We start from the raw sequence: 19,645 nt of genomic DNA on the forward strand, positions 1-19,645 counted from the left end.
TTGGGGACGGGATGCATATGGAATGGGTTGGGGAAAGAGGGGTGGCCACTTCCAATCTACCAGGAAGCATTTTTCTGCTGGAGAAACAGCTTGCACCAGCAGAGGGAGGCAGCACTCCACAGAAACCCTCTCTGTCATACAAGCAGTCCTCTACAAGGAGATCCTTGGGCTGGGAGGGGGCTGGAAGTGACCATATTCCAGATGAGGGGGAGCATGAAGCCAGGCTCTGGGCTTTCGTTTCGTGTTGGAATGGAGATGTAAAATCACTTCTTTTGTATTCAGGTCAGGACAACAGATCCACACCTGGGAGCTTGATGGCAGCTGAAGGGATCCACGGTGATCCAGGACAAGCTGCAGCTGCTGCTCAGGTACGGCCAGAAGGAGGCTTACCAGGCGTCCCCGGTTGCCAGGGACAGTCCCCGGATTCAGCAATCTGTCCCCGGCAGAAATTTGTCCCCGGAATGTCTCCGGATTTACGCCTGGGGACTTCCTGCGCTGCAACACGGCTGACACCATGGCAGCAAGCAGCATCGGAGGTCCCGACTACACCGGGGACATTAATTAAACCCGGGGACATTCCAGCCAGTTCCAGCCAGCCAATCCGCTGGCTGGGAGGGGGGGTGTGACCCGACCTTCCTGCAGCCACCGCCACTGAGGAGAGGGACAGCCTGACACGAGATAGCACACCCAGAGGAAGGTATGTCTGCTTTAACGCCTCATTGCTGAGCAACAAACAGCGTTCTTGGCCGTTCCTGTGGCGTACACCCCTCCCCCTTTCCTCCAGCTGGACGGCTTGTCTTTGGGGCTGTGAGGCAAAGCACAGCAGAGGGGATCCCCTGTCCCCCCCCCCACTTTGTGGGAGAGCTTGCTTGCAGATAGGGATAGCGCACGGTTGGAGATCCTTTTATTTGTAATTGCTCTGGTTGCTTAGAAGGGTAGTTGGCGGATGAAGTGAATCAAGTCAACTTTAATCATTTAACCTGCCAGAAAAAGGGCCAGTTTAAAACAGCGGCTGTCTAGTTCACAGAGTTCCTGAACAAGCCTGCATGGAAACACCGGTTTCTATAATGACTGAAATGTGCTTCATTTGCAACTAAGTAGAGCCTCTCTGCTAATGCAGAGCACAATCCACAGCTTCAGGCAAGGCCATTTATATAGCCAGAATCCAGAGCAGCCTTTTCTCATGCTCCTCTGAAGTACCACCACTGCAACACCAGCGCTTGGCCTTCTGGCACCTGCAGGCTAGGGAAAGAGCTCTTTAGCACCCTGGGGTGGAGCTCCTTCTCAGCAATAGCACTGTAGGCTCATTCCCAACTCCTTCAACCAGTGCCTCTGTGCCTTCTGTAAATGTCTGGAGTAAATGTCTAGCAGGAAGTGTCTGTCCTCTCCAGGATGTTGAAATACTGCAGAAGGCGCCCAATAGCCCGAAGACGGGGGCGGAAACAGTACTTAAGGATGATCAAGCATTGGATATGAAGGTCCAGGAGCTTGTAGAAAACCTCCAGCCATTCCCTGCAATACTCCAGGAGCCGCAAGCAAGAGGTATTTTTGAGAATTGCATCCCGCGGTGACCCGGAAGTAACGGAGCGGGTTACCTCCAGGTTTCGCTGCTCGCCTTGGTTTCCAAATGTTTTGGAAGTCAAACGGACTTCTGGCATGGATTCCGTTTGACTTCCAAGGTACCACTGTATATCTTCTTGGAGCAGGGCAATCCCATTGCCGCCTTCAGTTCTGGTAAAGCTAAGAATTGCTTGTGCCGATCTTGATGCCTTCAAGGCCGAGGCTGTCATCTGATGAGACCCAGTACTCCTATCAGAGAAGCAAATCCTCAAATACAGTCATACCTCTTCTTCCGCTCGGTTCAGGTTACGTCTTTTCAGGTTGCGTCCTGCGGCGACCCGGAAGTAACGGAACGGGTTACTTTCAGGTTTCACTGCTCGCGCATTTGCAGACGCTCAGAATGACGTCACGCGCATGGGCAGAAGCGGCAAATCGTGACCCGCACACGTGCAGACGCGGGTTGCGTTCTGCTCATGATGCGAATGGGGCTCCGGAACGGATCCCGTTCGCAACCAGAGGTACCACTGTAGTTGAAATGCCTGGCTTGTTCAATGGCTTGTCCATTTAGGAGCCATTTCTGCTTCCTGGGCTGTGCCCCCAATACTACAGCTTTTGTCTTGGAATAATTTGTATTCAAATCTTTGTTACGACACAGTCTCCCAAAGTCCTTTAGTAATCGCCTCATAGCCACTTGCGTTTGTGCTCACAACCCCGTATCGTTGGCATGTAGCAAAATGGATACATTCTGGGATAAAAGTGAAACAGGGAAATATCTGGCCATTTCGGTTCCTTTATTACACCATTAACATAAATGTTAAACAGCAGAATTTTAGAAAGTATTTCAAAATGTTTAAAATGATTTAGGAGTTACAAGGTTAACTTTTTTAAAAAGATATTAAATAAGTTTTAAAAGCCTGTATGTGTAACTGCTGATGATGTTGGGGGGTGGCGGCAGCTGTGGTTGTAAGACTCCCTTAAAAATGATTTACAGTGCTGGCTCTTGGGGATTGAAAGGGCACATAAAAAGGCCTTGCCCAAATTAAAGAAAAACCAACAAACAACCCCAGTCAAACAATTAGAAAAACCAGCCTGTGGAGCTCAGATGAACAAGTCCCACTTTGGTGCAACTTGACCCGAATGACATGCACAGATGCTCCCTTCTTTTTCTCAGTGATAGCAGCTCTTTTGGCTGGGGTGTGGCAAGGAGCTGAAACAGTATTTAAGGAAACTCAAACATTCCTTGTGAAGCTCTGGGAGCTTGAAGAGAAACTCCAGGCGTTGCCAGCAACACTCCAGGAGCCGCAAGCCAGAGGTATTTTTGAGACTCCTGTCTTCACATGGCCCTCCCTCCCAATGGGCTGATGAGCGCTGGCCATGTTGGCTGGGGCTTAGGGGAGTCCCACCACAGTCTGGAGCCCAGTTCAGTGCGCCTTTGTGGGCAGCTGGTAGCCATGCCAGGGTCGCCTTCGCTGCGTGGAAGGGGTGGCCTCCCCCCCACCCCCACCCCATGCGCAGGAGACCAGAGGCCAGTAGCAGACTGCGCATGTGCCTCTGAAGGGCACAAAGGTTTGCTGCCTCCTTGTGTGCCCATTTTCTTGCCAAAAAGAATAAAAATACAGCATATGGTTGCACATACCAGGCACCAATGTTAATGGTGGTTCTTTGGCTTTTCCTTCAGGTGAGGAACACGAGGAGGAGGAGGAGCAGCAGCAGGAGGAGGAGAAGGAAAAATAAAGAAAATGGGGGGGGGTATATATTTTCCTATATATTTCTATTATTAGTTCTATGTATTTCTTCTTTATTTAATAAAATTTATTTTATTAAAAAGCCTGCAAAGTGGTTTACCAAAACAAAAAACAAAAAACCCACCACAGCAGTAAAATCAAGAAAAATCAACAATCCTACTTTAAAACATACAAAAGCTAAAATATTAAAAGAGATGAAAATTACTTCAACTTCCTAAGCTTCTAGGTATGCTTGCCTCAACAAGAATGCTTTCAGCAGGTGCATGAAAAGCGTCTAGCAAAGGCACGTGCTTTGTTGCAAGAGGCGGGGAGTTCCAAAGGGCAGGTGCTGCCACACTAAACCATGCAGTACAGATATTCTGTGGAACCTGTGGTAGCGCTTGAAAGGGTTAGAATTCCAGCTCCATGATTGCAGTCATGGGATTGTTGTCTATGTTTTGACTCCACAGAGTGGGAAGTGACGGCGACAGGATGTTTGTGTTCCTGTGTTCCGTGAAGTGGAACTATTGTCCTTTGTTCTTTTTCTCTTTTTCACTGTTCTTGCATCCGGGCTGGACTGGAGGCAACTCCAACTTGCAAAAAGCCCTGGAACACCAAGAATTGCAGACTCCCACACTCGCAAGCAAATGAGCTATTGCTTCGCTTCTTAAACCAAAAGAAAAAAACAAACCCACGTCCAGTAGCAAACAGACCAATGAAAGTTGCATTTTTGCGTGGGTAGGAAGGGTGTCATTTTCCTTTGGCTGATTTAGGTCCTTGGCTTTTAGACTCCAGAACTGGCACAAACAGGGATGGAACTCTGCTTCAGTTCAAAGGGAGGTATGATTGGCAGGCAAGGTGACACAGCCAGTTATGTGGAAGGGAGGAGGAGGAGGGTGGGGAGGTCACAAGGGAGGAAAGAGCTCGGCACCTCAGCTCGGAATTCTTTTGGAAGAGTGGAGGGGAACAGAGGAAACCTTTCTTCAATTTCAGTCTTTTCTCTCCCCCTCCTCCCCCCCTTTTTTTAAGAATACGGAATTTCCGAGGGGGAAATTCGCTAGGGATCTCGCCTTCCCCAGAAACCCCTCCACATACCTAGGGCGCGAGACAATGAGCTCGAGAAAGCCCTTTCCTTCCCCTGTCGCACCAAGCACCACATCTTTTTTTATGAATAAAAGACCCTGCTTCCCTCTTTCTGGTATGAAAGCGTATCAATATGAACGGGGACTTGGGAATGAACTCTGTATTTACATACTGCTGCGTATAGCCCAATCAAAAGCGTCGGATTTGGACAGCTAGCCAATAGCGCTTAGCGGCCTCTAGAGTCTAGTGGACAGAATCTTTCTTGTGCCGCTGCCTGTTTCCGTTCTGCAGAGCAGCGGAGCTTCGCCAGCTTGACTGAGCTCCTGAGTGGCCGCCTGCTGAGAGAACAATGGACTCAGTCCATCAAAAGCCCATTAACTGGTTTCTATTGCCAAAAGTGATCCTTTGTTGCAAGAAATCTGTCAAGCCACTTCCCTTATGGACTGCCGGCTTAGGAAAAGCCCATCACTTCAGAAAATCCACCCCCTGCATCAATTTCCTCCATTCCAACGCCATTCTTGCCCTTAAGGAAAGGACTCTTTCCCCCTCTATCTCCCGCCATAATCCCTCAAGCGTGAGGACACGTGTACACCCCGCCCCCCACCCACCCAGGGAAGTGCCCAAAGGTGACAATTACTGAGCAGTTAGTTGGCCAAAGAAACCAAGAGCCCATCCCCAGACTTGCCCCAGGGTATGGATGTGCAGGAGGGACGCGTGTGGCGCTGCGGTCTAAACCACAGAGCCTAGGGCTTGCCGATCAGAAGGTCCGCAGTTCGAATCCCCGTGACGGGCTGAGCTCCCGTTGCTCAGTCCCAGCTCCTGCCAACCTAGCAGTTCGAAAGCACTTCCAAGTGCAAGTAGATCAATAGGTGCCGCTCCGGCGGGAAGGTAAACGGCGTTTCGTTGCGCAGCTCTGGTTCACCAGAAGCGACTTAGTCCTGCTGGCCACATGACCCGGAAGCTGCACGCCGGCTCCCTCGGCCAATAAAGTGAGATGAGCGCTGCAACCCCAGAGTCGGTCACGACTGGACCTAATGGTCAGGGCTCCCTTTACCTTTAGCTTTACTTAAGAGGTGCCTGGACATGTTTGCCTGTGTTAAGCTTGTACTGAGTGAGAAGTCTGGACATGTTTGCCTATGGCCTGTCCACCGTCCCTCAGACCTGTGGGAATGTTCAGGGATGCAGGAGAGGATAGATTGTCTGATTATATCCTTATCCAACTTGTCTTAACAAGTTCCACAATTTAGCAGAGTAACATTCCCCTCTTCTAAAATTGGCAGCGGATGCGTTTGCTCAGGCTCGCTAAAGCCTCTATAATAACTGTTCTGGTATTTTCCCCTTATTCCCTCATAAAAGATAAGACATGACACAGTCTTCTATAAAAGTATAAAAAGAGTTTACTCACATTCTGTTCACAATCGGATCGCAGAAGGCAGACTTAGCTTAGAAAAGTAACATACACTTGAAAACTATTCCATAAGAAGACAGTCCCTTTTTCCTCTCTTGGCTGGAGGCCAAGAGGGCATCTTTGGCTAAGCAGATGTTGCTTCTTTGATGCATGTGGTGAAAGAGAGAGAGATGGCTGCCCTGCCCTGTGCTTTTGTCCTTACCTGCACAGGTGAGGCCACGCCCACAGCTAGTCACATGTAGAGGAAGTTTATCCCAGCCCAGAAGGAAACAGGAAGTTTACCTGCTGGCTGGACAAACATTCCTCCCCATGTGTAAACATGTGCACTCTAGGAATGTTGTACTTGACTGCTCTTGTGTTTCACATCCCACAAGAGCATGTGGTGGGCCGGACTATATTTTGAAAAAATATAGTAGCCTCACACCCCGGAATTTTCCTCATCAATGCCAACTCACCCATAGAGGCAGAATAGGAAGCCAGCCCTCCAGGACTTGCTCCTCTGCTGTAAACATAGTTAAAGTTGAGCTGCAGCTAGTAAGACCAAGCACTGGGTGCCTCTCACAGAATCAAAGGCTAAAATTGGGTCGAGTGCTTCTCTCCAGAATCTCTTTCCAGGATTATGGCTTCACATGCCTCCTTCTAATAGCAAATTCATCTGGGGAGACCCGATAGACGACAGCCAAACACATGGAAAGCACATTTGGTGGTGGGGAATAAGAGGGTGCTGCTCCACAAACCTTAAAAAGCACCTTCTCCAATGGCATGGCACTTGGATGACCCTGTGGTTCTACCCCTGGGGCTGAGGGTGATGAAACAATTCCTGAGACAGCTAAAGTGCTGGTGGTGAAAAACCCACTTCAAATGAGACCAAACACGGGTTAGAGCTCAACGTCGAGCCTACCAAGTGGCGATAGCGACGGTGAGGAGGACCATTGTTGCTGGATCTGTTGGTGAAAACAGTACCAGGAGACTCCTTCAGGTGGTTCATAGTCTAAGATACGGAGATACGGATATGCTCGTACCCCTTCCAATCTGCGCCCCATCCCGAGAGACGAGGGTAGGGTGAGCAAGGATTACTCACCTCCTTCACTGGTGTTGTGCAATGCCAGGTCTATAGGCAACAAAACCGCTACCCTGAGAGATTTCTTTACCTCGCAGGGAGTCGACCTGGCTTGTGTGACGGAGACCTGGGTGCGCGAAGGGGTAACTGTTACCTTACGAGAGATGGCGCCCCCGGGTTTCTCCGTCCTCCACCAGTCACGGACTGTGGGCCGGGGGGGAGGGGTGGCAGTATTAATCCGGGAAGATTGTTCTTTCAGGGCTCTACCATCGCCATCGATCCCCGGCATTGAATGTGTTGGCCTAGTGTGGGGCTCCGAGGAGAGCTTGGCTGTCTGGCTGGTGTACCGGCCACCTAGCGCACCAGCAGCCACCCTGTCAGGCCTGCTGGAGGCGGTGGCCGGCTGGGCCTTGGAGTTCCCTAACCTATTGGTATTGGGAGACTTCAACTTCCACGCTGATGCCACTCCCTCCTCACAGGCTCTGGACCTGGTGTCTTCCATGGCGACACTAGGGCTCTCCCAGTTTGTTTCGGGCCCCACACATCAAGCAGGCCACACGCTGGATTTGATCTTTGGCGCCGGTATAGATGTGATCATGTCTCCTTCGATGAAGGTGCCATGGTCTGATCACTACGCTCTGAAAGCCAGGATTCACTTTCCACCCCCACCCTGCTTAGGTGGCGAGCCGATTTGGGCTCGCCCGCAGAGGCTGATGGACCCTGATAGATTCCGTCAAGCCTTGCGGGACCTTGCTCCCCCTGGCGACTCATTGACTGAGCTTGTTGAGGGCTGGAATACCCAGCTCCTGGCAGCCATCGATGAGATCGCACCTAAGCGCCCTCTGCGACCCCGCAGAAACCGGGCTCCCTGGTTTACCGAGGAGCTTCGGAAAATGAAGCGGGACCTCAGACGGCTAGAGCGAGTATGGCGGGGTGCCCGTGACGGAGCCTCAAGAACATTTTATAGGGTTTTTATGAAAACCTATGAGATGGCAGTGAAGGCCGCTAAGAAGTCTTACTTCTCGGCCTCCATTGCATCCGCTAGCTCTCGCCCGGCGCAATTATTTAGTATAATTCGGTCTTTAACGTCCCTTGAAGGACAGCCAAATTTAAATAACAATCTGACACACAGCTGTGAGGCATTTGCGAGCTTTTTTGCGGAGAAGGTCCTGTTGCTCCGCCATGACCTCCCTGCCAATTTGGATACAATAAAGGAACTGGAGGCCCCTTGACTGTCCTCGGGTCCAGTATTGGACCACTTTGACCGGATATCTCCAGCCGATGTGGACAGATTCCTCCAAGCTGGAAAGCCCACCACCTGTCCTCTTGACCCGTGCCCATCATGGCTGATTAGAGCGTGTCCAGACGAGGTGCGGGCCCCCCTGGGGGATATCATCAATTTGTCCCTTGGCACCGGGATATTCCCAGGGGAACTGAAGGAGGCGGTGGTGCGTCCGCTCTTAAAGAAAACATCATTAGATCCCTCAGATCTATCCAATTACCGCCCGGTCTCCAATCTTCCATTCCTGGGTAAGGTGATTGAGAGAGCGGTTGCTGAACAGCTTGGTAGGTTTCTGGATGAAACATCTGCTTTGGATCCATTCCAGTCCGGCTTCCGCGCTGGTCATGGGACCGAGATGGCTCTGGTCGCCCTAACAGATGATCTCCATAGGAAGCTGGATCGAGGCGGGTCGGGGCTGCTGATTCTTCTAGATCTGTCAGCAGCCTTTGACATGGTCGATCATGAATTCCTGGACCACCGCCTTGCCGACGTGGGGATCCAGGGCACAGTCCTTCAATGGCTGCGCTCGTTTCTCTCTGGTCGGGGACAGAGGGTGGCGCTTGGGGGGGAATTGTCATCGCGCCACTCCTTGGTGTGTGGAGTGCCTCAGGGTGCGATTCTCTCCCCGGTGCTTTTTAACATCTTTATGCGCCCCCTCGCCCAGCTTGTCCGGAGTTTTGGGCTGGGTTGCCATCAGTATGCTGATGACACCCAACTCTATCTGTTGATGGATGGCCATCCTGACTCGGCCCCAGACACACTGACCAGATGTCTGGAAGCTGTGGCTGGATGGTTACGTGGAAGCCGGTTGAAGTTAAATCCTTCGAAGACAGAGGTCCTCTGGCTGGGGCGGGACGATATGGGATTGAGGGGGCAACTCCCATCTCTTGCGGGGGTGCAATTAGTGCCAGCACCGTCCGTTAAGAGTTTGGGTGTAATCTTCGATACCTCCCTCTCCATGGAGGCGCAGATTGCAGCTATAACAAAGGCGGCATTTTTTCATCTTCGCCAAGCTAAGCAGTTGGCCCCTTATCTCTCTCGCCCTGACCTAGCCACTGTGATCCATGCGACGGTCACCTCCAGACTGGATTATTGTAACTCACTCTACGTGGGGCTGCCCTTGAGACTGACCCAGAAACTCCAGCAGGTGCAGAATGCCGCGCGAGACTCCTTATGGGGTCTTCGCTGCGAGATCACATTCACCCGGTACTATACCAGCTGCACTGGCTCCCGGTGGAGTACAGGATCAGGTTTAAGGTGCTGGTTTTAACCTCTAAAGCCCTATACGGCCTAGGACCCTCGTACCTACGGGACCGCCTCTCCTGGTATGCCCCACAGAGAAACCTACGATCTGCAAATAATAACATCCTCAAGGTCCCAGGCCTCAGAGAGGTTAGGCTGGCCTCAACTAGAGCCAGGGCTTTTTCGGCTGTGGCTCCGATCTGGTGGAACACTCTGTCACAAGAGACTAGGGCCCTGCGGGACCTGACATCTTTCCGCAGGGCCTGCAAGACAGAGTTGTTCCGCCAGGCCTTTGGTCAGGGCGCAGCCTGACTCCCTCCTCTGGCAACCTGCACAGAATTTTGCTTAATTGGTTGCCTTCAATTTGATTTAATTAATTTTTATAATGAAATATTTTTAGATTGTGTAACTATTTTACTGTTTGATCATTTGATTGTTGTTAGCCGCCCTGAGCCCGGCTTCGGCTGGGGAGGGCGGGATATAAATAAAATATATTATTATTATTATTATTAACAGAACCACCTTTGCCATCAGCGTCTGATACAGAGTGCAAGATCTCCTGTAATGACTCCTGTCATGAGTTTTTCTACAGATAAAAAGAGGTTGACTCCACCAAGGTAGGAGGGTGCCAGAGCTCTGCCTAGTCAGAGACATAGGATGGCTTGCCAGTTCCTGGGGCCACGTGGAGGGGGGGTAGGAGGGAGGGAAACAGACGGAGTATGCATGCGCATTCGACTGCCTAATGGCATCCACATCACCCAGGGGATCACAGCCTCAGAGATAAGAAAAGAAGAGCCATCCCATTGTCTGGAGAGGTCACTTACCTGATCGCATGGACAAGCCGTTGTCATCGGACCCCAGTGATGGAAGCGTGCAGCTGTATTGAGGCAGCACCAGGTGCTGAAATTGTGCACCTCTAACAATTTTGTGCCTGGGGAAACTACCCTGTGCCCCGCAGCCCACTATGCCACTGGATCTAGTCAAGTAAAGTGAAGTTGATCCTCCACTGTGGGTTACTTTTGTTCAAAGCAAGATTCCTCTGGAGGGAGAGGATGTTGCAAAGTAAGTCAGAGGCAAAGCAGCCCAAAGCCAGGTTCTGTGTTTGCACACATGATTTGCAGTGAGCCAAGGGCTGAATTGCTGCTGTTGCTTCATAGCCCAGAACAGGAGGTGTAGGCGAAAGGTCTAAAGTTAGACAACCAGGTCTTGGTCAAGGCATCCGCTGACCAGCAGGCCATAGAGAAGAGGAACGTCAGCATTTCAACTCTGAGCCCAAAGTTTGGCTTTTGCTATTTTTGGACACCCTTGGTCATGAGCCAAGTGTGATTCTCGAACTGTGAATGCTGACTTTGCCAAATCCATACAGGCCCTTTTCATCTCTCATGCTCAGGAAGTAGCAGCCACAGCTCAGGAGAGGATTTTTCATTTGCTCCTTTTCCATGGGGTGGGGAAAACTCAAGACTTTTAATCTTGTCTTATTTTTATGCAAATTGGGTGGTCCAAAACAAGGAGAGTTATATCTGCACCCTCTCTTTAGCACAGATGGCCTGCAGGAGAATTTCCTGTCCTTAAAAGTAAAACGGAACTTTTTTGGCAGTGCAACTGCAGGGAAGGCATTGTCTGCCACGTTTGCATTGAAGGCAGAGCTTGGGGGGGGCAGGAATGTTCAGCAGAGGGCAACCAAAATTATCAAGGGGGTGGAGCAACTCCCAGATGAGAAGCTAAAACATTTGGGGCTTTCTAGTTTAGGGGGAAAATGAGTAAGGGAGGACACGGTCAGGGGTACACGCATAGTGTAGAGAAAGTGGAATGCGATCAGTTTTTCATCCCTCCATAATTCCAGAACCCAATGGGGCCATCCAGTTGTGGGTTACTGGGTGGTTGTTGTTTTGATTTTGATTACAGTCGTACCTTGGAAGTTGAATGGAATCAGTTCCGGGAGCCAAAACGTTCAAGAACTAAGCTGTTTGAAAACGAGGGTACAACTGTATTTATTTTTTGGTTTTATATTTTCATTTTACTCTGTGAAACACCCTGAGACCTGTGGGTATAGGGTGGTATATAAATTCAAAAAGTGAGTAAACTCTTTTATACTTTTATAAAGACTGTGTTGTGTCTTGTATTTTAAGAGGGAACAAAGGGGAAATTACCAGAGTAGTTATTATAGAGGTTCTAGTGAACCTCTGCACACGTTACCGTTGCGAACTTGAAGGGGAATGTCTATAAACTGCTGATATTTTGGGAACTTGTTAGCACAAGTTGGATAAGGGTATAATTAGTCAATATATCCTCTCCTGCACCCCAGAACATTCCCACACTGTTCGACAGTGGAATTTGCTGCCAAGGAGTGTGGTGGAGTCTCCTTCTTTGGAGGTCTTTAAGCAGAGGCTTGACAACCATATGTCAGGAGTGCTCTGATGGTGTTTCCTGCTTGGCAGGGGGTTGGACTCGATGGCCCTTGTGGTCTCTTCCAACTCGATGATTCTATGATTCTATGATTCTAAGAAAAGCAAAAAAAGAGGACAGCCTGAGGCACTGCCAGCCCGAGCTGGGAAAAGAGGTGTGCGGGGTCACCACTGCCATGCCCCTTTCCCCAGCTCAGGCTGGCAGGGGCCATGACGGGCAGAGCAGCCCAATCCCGAGCCACCTGAGCCCAAGACCCCAACACCTCCCCCTCAACCTGGACATTTCCTTTAAAATGTAAAAAATCACCCAGATAGGCATGTTGGTCCCCAAAAAGAGGACATGCCCGGGTTTCCCCAGACATATGGCAACCCTAAATTGTGGTGGAAGATGACCCTGAAAATACTGGCAAAGCCTTGTATGGTACGGCATGGAAAGGGGAACTAGAATAAAGGACTGAAGGGGCTGCATTAGTGAGGTTGTTAGAGCAAGTTTCCTTGGAATGAGGCTCAGCGGAGACTGTGGTGTCTTTACGATATATGGTTTATTCACACACATATACAACCTGAACCGAAGATGGAGAGGCTCACAGCAATAATGTCTTGCTTCTTCCAGTTACAGCCTTCGAATCAAGAAGAAATCAGGCATGGCTCTCTCTCTGTGACTTCTGCCAACTTCCAGCCCAGCTCTCTCACACACCTCTGACCTTTTCCTTTCTCATTCCCAGCCAGGCGAGGGAGGAGGCCCACCCTCATTTGCCCTCTGGCACAGAGCAGCCACAAGGTACATAGGGGGCAACTATGACCCTTGCTTGGTTAATTCAACAATGGAATCCTCCATTAGATTTTCACCCTTGCAGACTAGCTCCCAAACTCACAAGGCTGAGGGACTAGGCAAGACCAAGGCTGTTTCAAAACCAGTTTTTAGGTGCATGTAGCTTTGTGTTCTATAGCTTTTAGCCCAATATTGATTGATGGGGAATGTGTGGGAATGTTCTGGGGTGCAGGAGAGGATATATTGTGAGATTATATCCTAATCCAACTTGTGCTAACAAGTTCCCAAAATATCAGCAGAGTTTATAACATTCCCCCTTTTAAGTTCACAACGGTAACGTCTGCACAGGTTCACAAGAACCTCTATAATAATTACTCTGGTAATTTCCCCCTTTTGATCCCTCTTAAAATACAAGACACGACACAGTCTTTATAAAAGTATAAAAGAGTTTACTCACGATCTGTTCACAATATGATCCCAGAAGGCAGACAGGCTTAAAAAGGTAACATACATTTAGAATCTATCTTATAGGAAGATAGTCCTATCCTCCTCTCTTGGCTGAGAGCTAAGAGGGCATCCTGCTTCTTCGAAAGATGAAGGTGAGAGAGGCAAGAGGCAAGAGAGAGAGATGGCTGCCTGCCCTGTGCTTTTATCATTTACCTGCACAGGTGAGGCCACACCCACCTCTGGTCACATGCGGAGGAAGTCCGTCCCAGGAAGTTCACCTGCTTGCTGGACAGACATTCATCCCCATGTTCTAACATGTACACTCTAGGAATGTTGTCATTGACTGCTCCTATGTTTTGCTAGCAGGGCAGCAGTTGAAGAAGGAGCAAAAAAGGTTTTCTTGTGTGTGTGTGTGTTTCTTTGTGGCTGATTAGCTGTTCTCCCTGTGTAAAGGTTTTTATGATGGAGGACCGCTGTAGCCACCCCCAACGACACGTTCTCAGGATGGAGGGGGAGGGAGGAGCTGCAGTCGCCTGCAGTTCCTGCGCAATGTTTGCCATCTTGCCAAAGGTTGCAGGCAGCTTTACCTGCAGCAATTGCATGTTGATTGCCCTCTTAAACGACAAAGTCCAGCAACTGGAGGAACGTGTAGCTACGCTCCAAAGAATTAGAGAGCTGGAGCTCTTCTTAGAAGCAACAGAGCACACCGTCTCCACCAAGGAGGAGACAGGGGACTCCCCTGAGAAGGAGGCTAGTTCACCAACACAGGAGCCAGATATATGGAGAAACGTGACTCAAAGAAGTAGGAGGCCCAGGGTTCGCTCTGATTGTTTAAAAATACACAATCGCTTTGAGGTCCTCTCCCCTAGCATGGAAGACGAAGAGCAGACTCCATTTGAGGATCTCTCCCTCACTACAGTCGATCAGGTATATGAAGACGAGCAGCAAAGTCAGTCCTCAGGGAATGTGCAGGCGACCTTGGAACGGACAGCTCACGGAAGAACCCCGACCAAACCTAAGAGGAGGCGTGTAGTGGTGATAGGGGATTCCCTACTGAGGGGAACAGAAGCAGTGATCTGTGGGCCTGACAAGATGTCTCGGGAAGTGTGCTGTCTCACCGGGGCTAAGATCCAAGATGTAACTGAACGACTGCAAGGAATCATAAAACCCACTGACAAATACCCCTTCCTCTTGGTTCATGTGGGAACCAATGACACTGCAAGCAATAGCCTCCAGAAGATCAAAAGAGACTACGAGGCTCTCGGCAGGAAATTGAAGCAACTAAATGCACAAATTGTCATCTCATCTGTCCTCCCAGTTGAATGACGTGGCCCAGGGAGAGAGGGGAAAATAGTGGAAGTTAACAGCTGGCTTCGCAAATGGTGTAAACAGGAACGGTTTGGATTCTTAGATCACGGACTGCAGTTTCTTGAAGATGGACTTCTGGCAAGCGATGGGCTGCACCTCACAACGGTTGGGAGAATTGTTTTTGCCAAAAATCTCAGAAACCTCATCAGGAGGGCTTTAAACTGACTAATGTGGGGGAGGGAGACAGTGCTCCTGAAGGTAGGAGTCTATCAATTGATGAAGATGATCATCCAAATGTCATAGACCAAATGGAGCAAACAGCACGCAGACCTAGTGGTGGGAGGAAAAAATCCTTAAATAAGAGACACGGGGGAATGATTAATGGACTTCAATGTCTGTACACTAATGCGCAAAGCATGGGAAATAAACAAGATGAGCTTGAGCTCTTGGTACAGCAAACTAAATATGACATAATAGGCATCACTGAAACCTGGTGGGATAAGTCCCACGATTGGAATGTAATAATGGGGGGATACAATCTATTTCAGAGAAACAGACCAGACAAGAAAGGAGGAGGAGTGGCGTTATATGTCAGGGATGTGTATACCTGTGAAGAGATCCAAGATTTAGAACCTCAAAGCCAAAGTGAGACCATTTGGGTCAAAATTAAGGGAGAGAAGAATAACAGAGATCTCATTGTGGGAGTTTACTATAGATCCCCAAGCCAAACGGAGGACATAGATGATGCCTTCCTGGAACAGATGGCCAAGCATGCAAAAGGAAGGGAGATAGTAGTAATGGGGGACTTCAATTACCCGGATATTTGTTGGATGTCAAACTCAGCCAAGAGCATAAGGTCAAACAGATTCCTCACTGGCCTTGCAGACAACTTCATTGTCCAGAAAGTGGGAGAAGCAACAAGAGGAACAGCCATTTTAGATCTGGTCCTAACCAATGTTGATGACCTGGTTAGTGGGGTAGAAGTGGAAGGATCATTAGGCGCGAGTGATCATGCTCTTCTGAAGTTTACTATACAGCGGAAAAGAGCAGCCAAGCATACTAGGACTCAATTTCTTGACTTTAAGAAAGCCGACTTCATAAAACTTAGGGAAGTGCTGGGTGAGGTCCCATGGACAGTAATACTAAAAGGAAAGGGAGTTCATGATGGCTGGGAGTTTGTTAAGAGGGAGATAGTAAAAGCACAACGTCAGGCAATACCAATGAGACGGAAACATGGAAGGTGCTTAAAGAAGCCAGGTTGGCTATCTAAAGAACTTTTAACAGAGTTAAGATTAAAAAAGGATGTGTAGAAAAAATGGAAAAGGGGGGAAACCACCAAAGAGGAATTCAAACAAATAGCCAGCACGTGTAGACACAAAGTCAGAAAAGCTAAAGCACAGAATGAACTCAGGCTTGCTAGAGAGGTTAAAAGCAACAAAAAAGGCTTTATGGGTATGTTCGTAGCAAAAGGAAGAGCAAAGAAACAGTGGGGTCACTCAGAGGAGAAGATGGTGAAATGCAAACAGGGGACACAGAAAGGGCTGAACTCCTCAATGCCTTCTTTGCCTCAGTCTTCTCCGATAAAGAAAACAATGCCCGACCTGAAGAATTTGGAGCAAATGATTCAGCAAAGGAAACACAGCCCAGAATAACTAAGGAGATAGTACAAGAATACTTGGCTAGTTTAGATGTATTCAAGTCTCCAGGGCCAGAGGAACTGCATCCAAGAGTATTAAAAGAACTGGCAGATGTGATCTCAGAACCACTGGCAGTCATCTTTGAGAATTCCTGGAGAACAGGCGAAGTCCCGGCAGACTGGAGGAGGGCAAATGTTGTCCCTATTTTCAAAAAGGGGAAAAGAGAGGACCCAAATAATTATCGCCCAGTCAGTCTGACATCAATACCAGGGAAGATTCTGGAGCAGATCATTAAGCAAACAGTCTGTGAGCACCTAGAAAGGAATGCTGTGATCACCGATAGTCAGCATGGATTTCTGAAAAATAAGTCATGTCAGACTAACCTGATCTCGTTTTTTGACAGAATTACAAGCCTGGTAGATGAAGGGAACGCAGTGGATGTAGCCTACCTTGATTTCAGCAAGGCATTTGACAAGGTGCCCCATGATATTCTTGTAAAGAAGCTGGTAAAATGCGGTCTTGACTATGCTACCACTCAGTGGATTTGTAACTGGCTGACTGACCGAACCCAAAGGGTGCTCATCAATGGTTCCTCTTCATCCTGGAGAAGAGTGACTAGTGGGGTACCACAGGGTTCTGTCTTGGGCCCGGTCTTATTCAATATCTTTATCAACGACTTGGATGATGGACTCAAGGGCATCCTGATCAAATTTGCAGATGACACCAAACTGGGAGGGGTGGCTAACACCCCAGAGGACAGGATCACACTTCAAAACGACCTTGACAGATTAGAGAACTGGGCCAAAACAAACAAGATGAATTTTAACAGGGAGAAATGTAAAGTATTGCACTTGGGCAAAAAAAATGAGAGGCACAAATACAAGATGGGTGACACCTGGCTTGAGAGCAGTACATGTGAAAAGGATCTAGGAGTCTTGGTTGACCATAAACTTGACATGAGCCAACAGTGTGACGCGGCAGCTAAAAAAGCTAATGCAATTCTGGGATGCATCAATAGGAGTATAGCATCTAGATCAAGGGAAGTAATAGTGCCACTGTATTCTGCTCTGGTCAGACCTCACCTGGAGTACTGTGTCCAGTTCTGGGCACCACAATTCAAGAAGGACACTGACAAACTGGAACGTGTCCAGAGGAGGGCAACCAAAATGGTCAAAGGCCTGGAAACGATGCCTTATGAGGAACGGCTAAGGGAGCTGGGCATGTTTAGCCTGGAGAAGAGAAGGTTAAGGGGTGATATGATAGCCATGTTCAAATATATAAAAGGATGTCACATAGAGGAGGGAGAAAGGTTGTTTTCTGCTGCTCCAGAGAAGCGGACACGGAGCAATGGATCCAAACTACAAGAAAGAAGATTTCACCTAAACATTAGGAAGAACTTCCTGACAGTAAGAGCTGTTTGACAGTGGAATTTGCTGCCCAGGAGTGTGGTGGAGTCTCCTACTTTGGAGGTCTTTAAGCAGAGGCTTGGCAACCATATGTCAGGAGTGCTCTGATGGTGTTTCCTGCTTGGCAGGGGGTTGGACTCGATGGCCCTTGTGGTCTCTTCCAACTCTATGATTCTATGATTCTATGATTCTATGACATCCCACAGAATGGAGGCTTATTTTGGGATGGTTTGTGGTGCACAGCCCTTTCTTGTCTTGTCCTCTTGTGTGTGAGTTTGTGTTTGTGTGTATGTTTTTCCAAGGGCTTTTTGCGTGTTCACCGGGATCCTTCAGTAGGAAGAGACAAAAGAGGAGTAGTGACATTTTCCTGCAGGTACCATCTTATCGGGGGTCCCTTCTCTGCTATCTTTTATTTTTTTAAAAAAATATATGATATTTATTAAAAGTTTAACAATTACAAAAAAGAAAGAGGAAAAAAGAACAATAAAAAGTTACAATACATAAAAAATAAAAATAAAAAGCAGAATAAAAAAAAGAATACAGCACAACAATAAAAAAACACAAAAACATTCAAAAACAAAAACATTTAAAAACACATCCAGTATTTCCATATCATTGTATTTCATTTACTTATTTCATCGACCTCCTCACACCTCCCTTTTTTGTATTCTAATTCAATTTAGCTATTTCAGCAAATCCTTTCCATCTTACTCAATTTTTGTTCTATAATTTACCTTAACCCAATCTGACCTTATATTTTACACTTTGGCCCATTAACAATCCATTTTTACTTAATTCTTTATAACATTTCTGCTAAAACCATGTGACTTCATTCCAGCATCCTTCTAACATTCATTAATTTAGCTATATTTTTGTAAATATACTTTAAATTTTTTCCAATCTTCTTCCACCGACTCTTCTCCCTGGTCTCGGATTCTGCCAGTCATTTCCGCCAGTTCCATGTAGTCCCTTCTCTGCTATCTTTTCAATGCCTACTTCCTCTTCCTCTTTCAAGAAGCCTTCTAGGGAGAGATTTTTCTTAGTCTGCTTCTGTGTAGGAACTGTTTTTGGATGTTTTGGTTGTTTAACTGCTGTGTCTTTGCTGCCCTGGACTCCTTTGGGAGGAAGGGTGGGATATAAGGATGCCGAGTAGTGCCTCCTGCCCATACCTGAAGGTTTTGTGGAGGCGCCATAGCCTCAGTGTGTCAGCACCTGCATTGCATGCAGAAGGTCCCAGGTGCAGTCCCTAGCACCTGCAGTTAGAAGCTCAATGTAGGTAGGAGCCTCTCTCTGCCCAAGACCTTGGAGAGCTTCTGCCACTCAGGCTGGAAGTGGGCAATACTGGGCTAAATGGATCAAGGAGGTTTAGGATCAGGGACTTCCTTCTCTTAAATGAGCTACCTTCCCAGGTGGATGAGCCCCACTGCTCGTCACTTCCCTCTACAGCACGGGCAGAAACCACCTTCTTGACTGTTGGACCCCCTAGTGGTCTCATCTGCTCAATTGGCCGGAGCCTGGCTGTCAGGGCTGGTTCAGCTGCAGTTCAGCATCAAAACTCAGAGATGAGCAGTAAGGTGGACTCTTTCTTCAGAGAGACAAAACCAGACAGAGAAACTCCACAGGCAGGACTAGCCCCAGTTGCCAGAATGGAGGATCTTAGCCTCCTCCTAAGGCAGGGCTATCAGACATCAACAGCTTCTGGGTCTTCCTTTAAGAAGCTCAACAATTTGGGGGTCTTCCTAAAAATAGCTCCACACCTTTCGGGGTGTCTTGGTTTCTACTTTTAGAAATATGGCATCCATCCCTAGTCTAAGGCTCCTCCCCAGTCGGCTGACTTCCCAACAGTCGTGGAGGGGCTCTCTGTGCCTTTTGTTCTGCGCCATGTAATGCCTCCCTTGTTCCTGGGGACAGCGGAGGAGGGGAGAAGGGAACAGTGGACATGGCAGGTGCCTGGGGATCTGTTGCAGCCTCAGCCGCCGCCACCTCCTCCTCCTCCTCAGCTGCCTCAGTCTCCCTTAAACCTGTTGCTTGTTTAGCCTCCAAGCCATCTGCTCCCCCTTCTTCTTCTTCTTCTGACCTGTCTCCTGCATCCCACCAGCAGTCTCCTGGCTTGGAGCCTTCCCACTTTGATGCTTCCCTGGGGGGTTCCCTGGCTGTAGCCTCCCACCATTCCTCCTCCTCTAGCCAGTACCCGACACTAGCTTTGCATGCAGGGGAAGCCCCTAACTCACTGAGGGTTTGAGACCCATCAACTCCCCTCACCTGGTTAGCCTGCCAGTTGAAGCCATTCCTGGGGTGTGGCTGCTGCTGC

The 19,645-nt window shown here is 48.6% G+C and overlaps 1 protein-coding gene and 1 long non-coding RNA gene across 2 annotated transcripts in view; one reads left to right on the forward strand and one right to left on the reverse strand.

Annotated features, from left to right (window-relative positions):
* LOC308577850 (uncharacterized protein) overlaps positions 1-3,303 on the forward strand; it is a 251,839-nt gene extending 248,536 nt beyond the window's left edge. Inside the window, exons 3-6 of the mRNA XM_081178250.1 lie at positions 283-368; positions 1,392-1,542; positions 2,732-2,872; positions 3,239-3,303. Of these exons, the coding sequence (XP_081034376.1) occupies positions 315-368; positions 1,392-1,542; positions 2,732-2,872; positions 3,239-3,294 (402 nt within the window). The 5' untranslated portion in view covers positions 283-314 and the 3' untranslated portion in view covers positions 3,295-3,303. The remainder of the gene's footprint in view (positions 1-282; positions 369-1,391; positions 1,543-2,731; positions 2,873-3,238) is intronic.
* Positions 1-19,645, reverse strand: part of LOC308577874 — a 215,034-nt gene that overhangs the window by 175,886 nt on the left and 19,503 nt on the right. The gene's annotated exons all lie outside the window — the stretch shown is intronic.

The sequence above is a fragment of the Podarcis bocagei genome (assembly GCF_964188305.1).
Source record: "Podarcis bocagei genome assembly, chromosome: W".
NCBI lineage: Eukaryota > Metazoa > Chordata > Lepidosauria > Squamata > Lacertidae > Podarcis > Podarcis bocagei.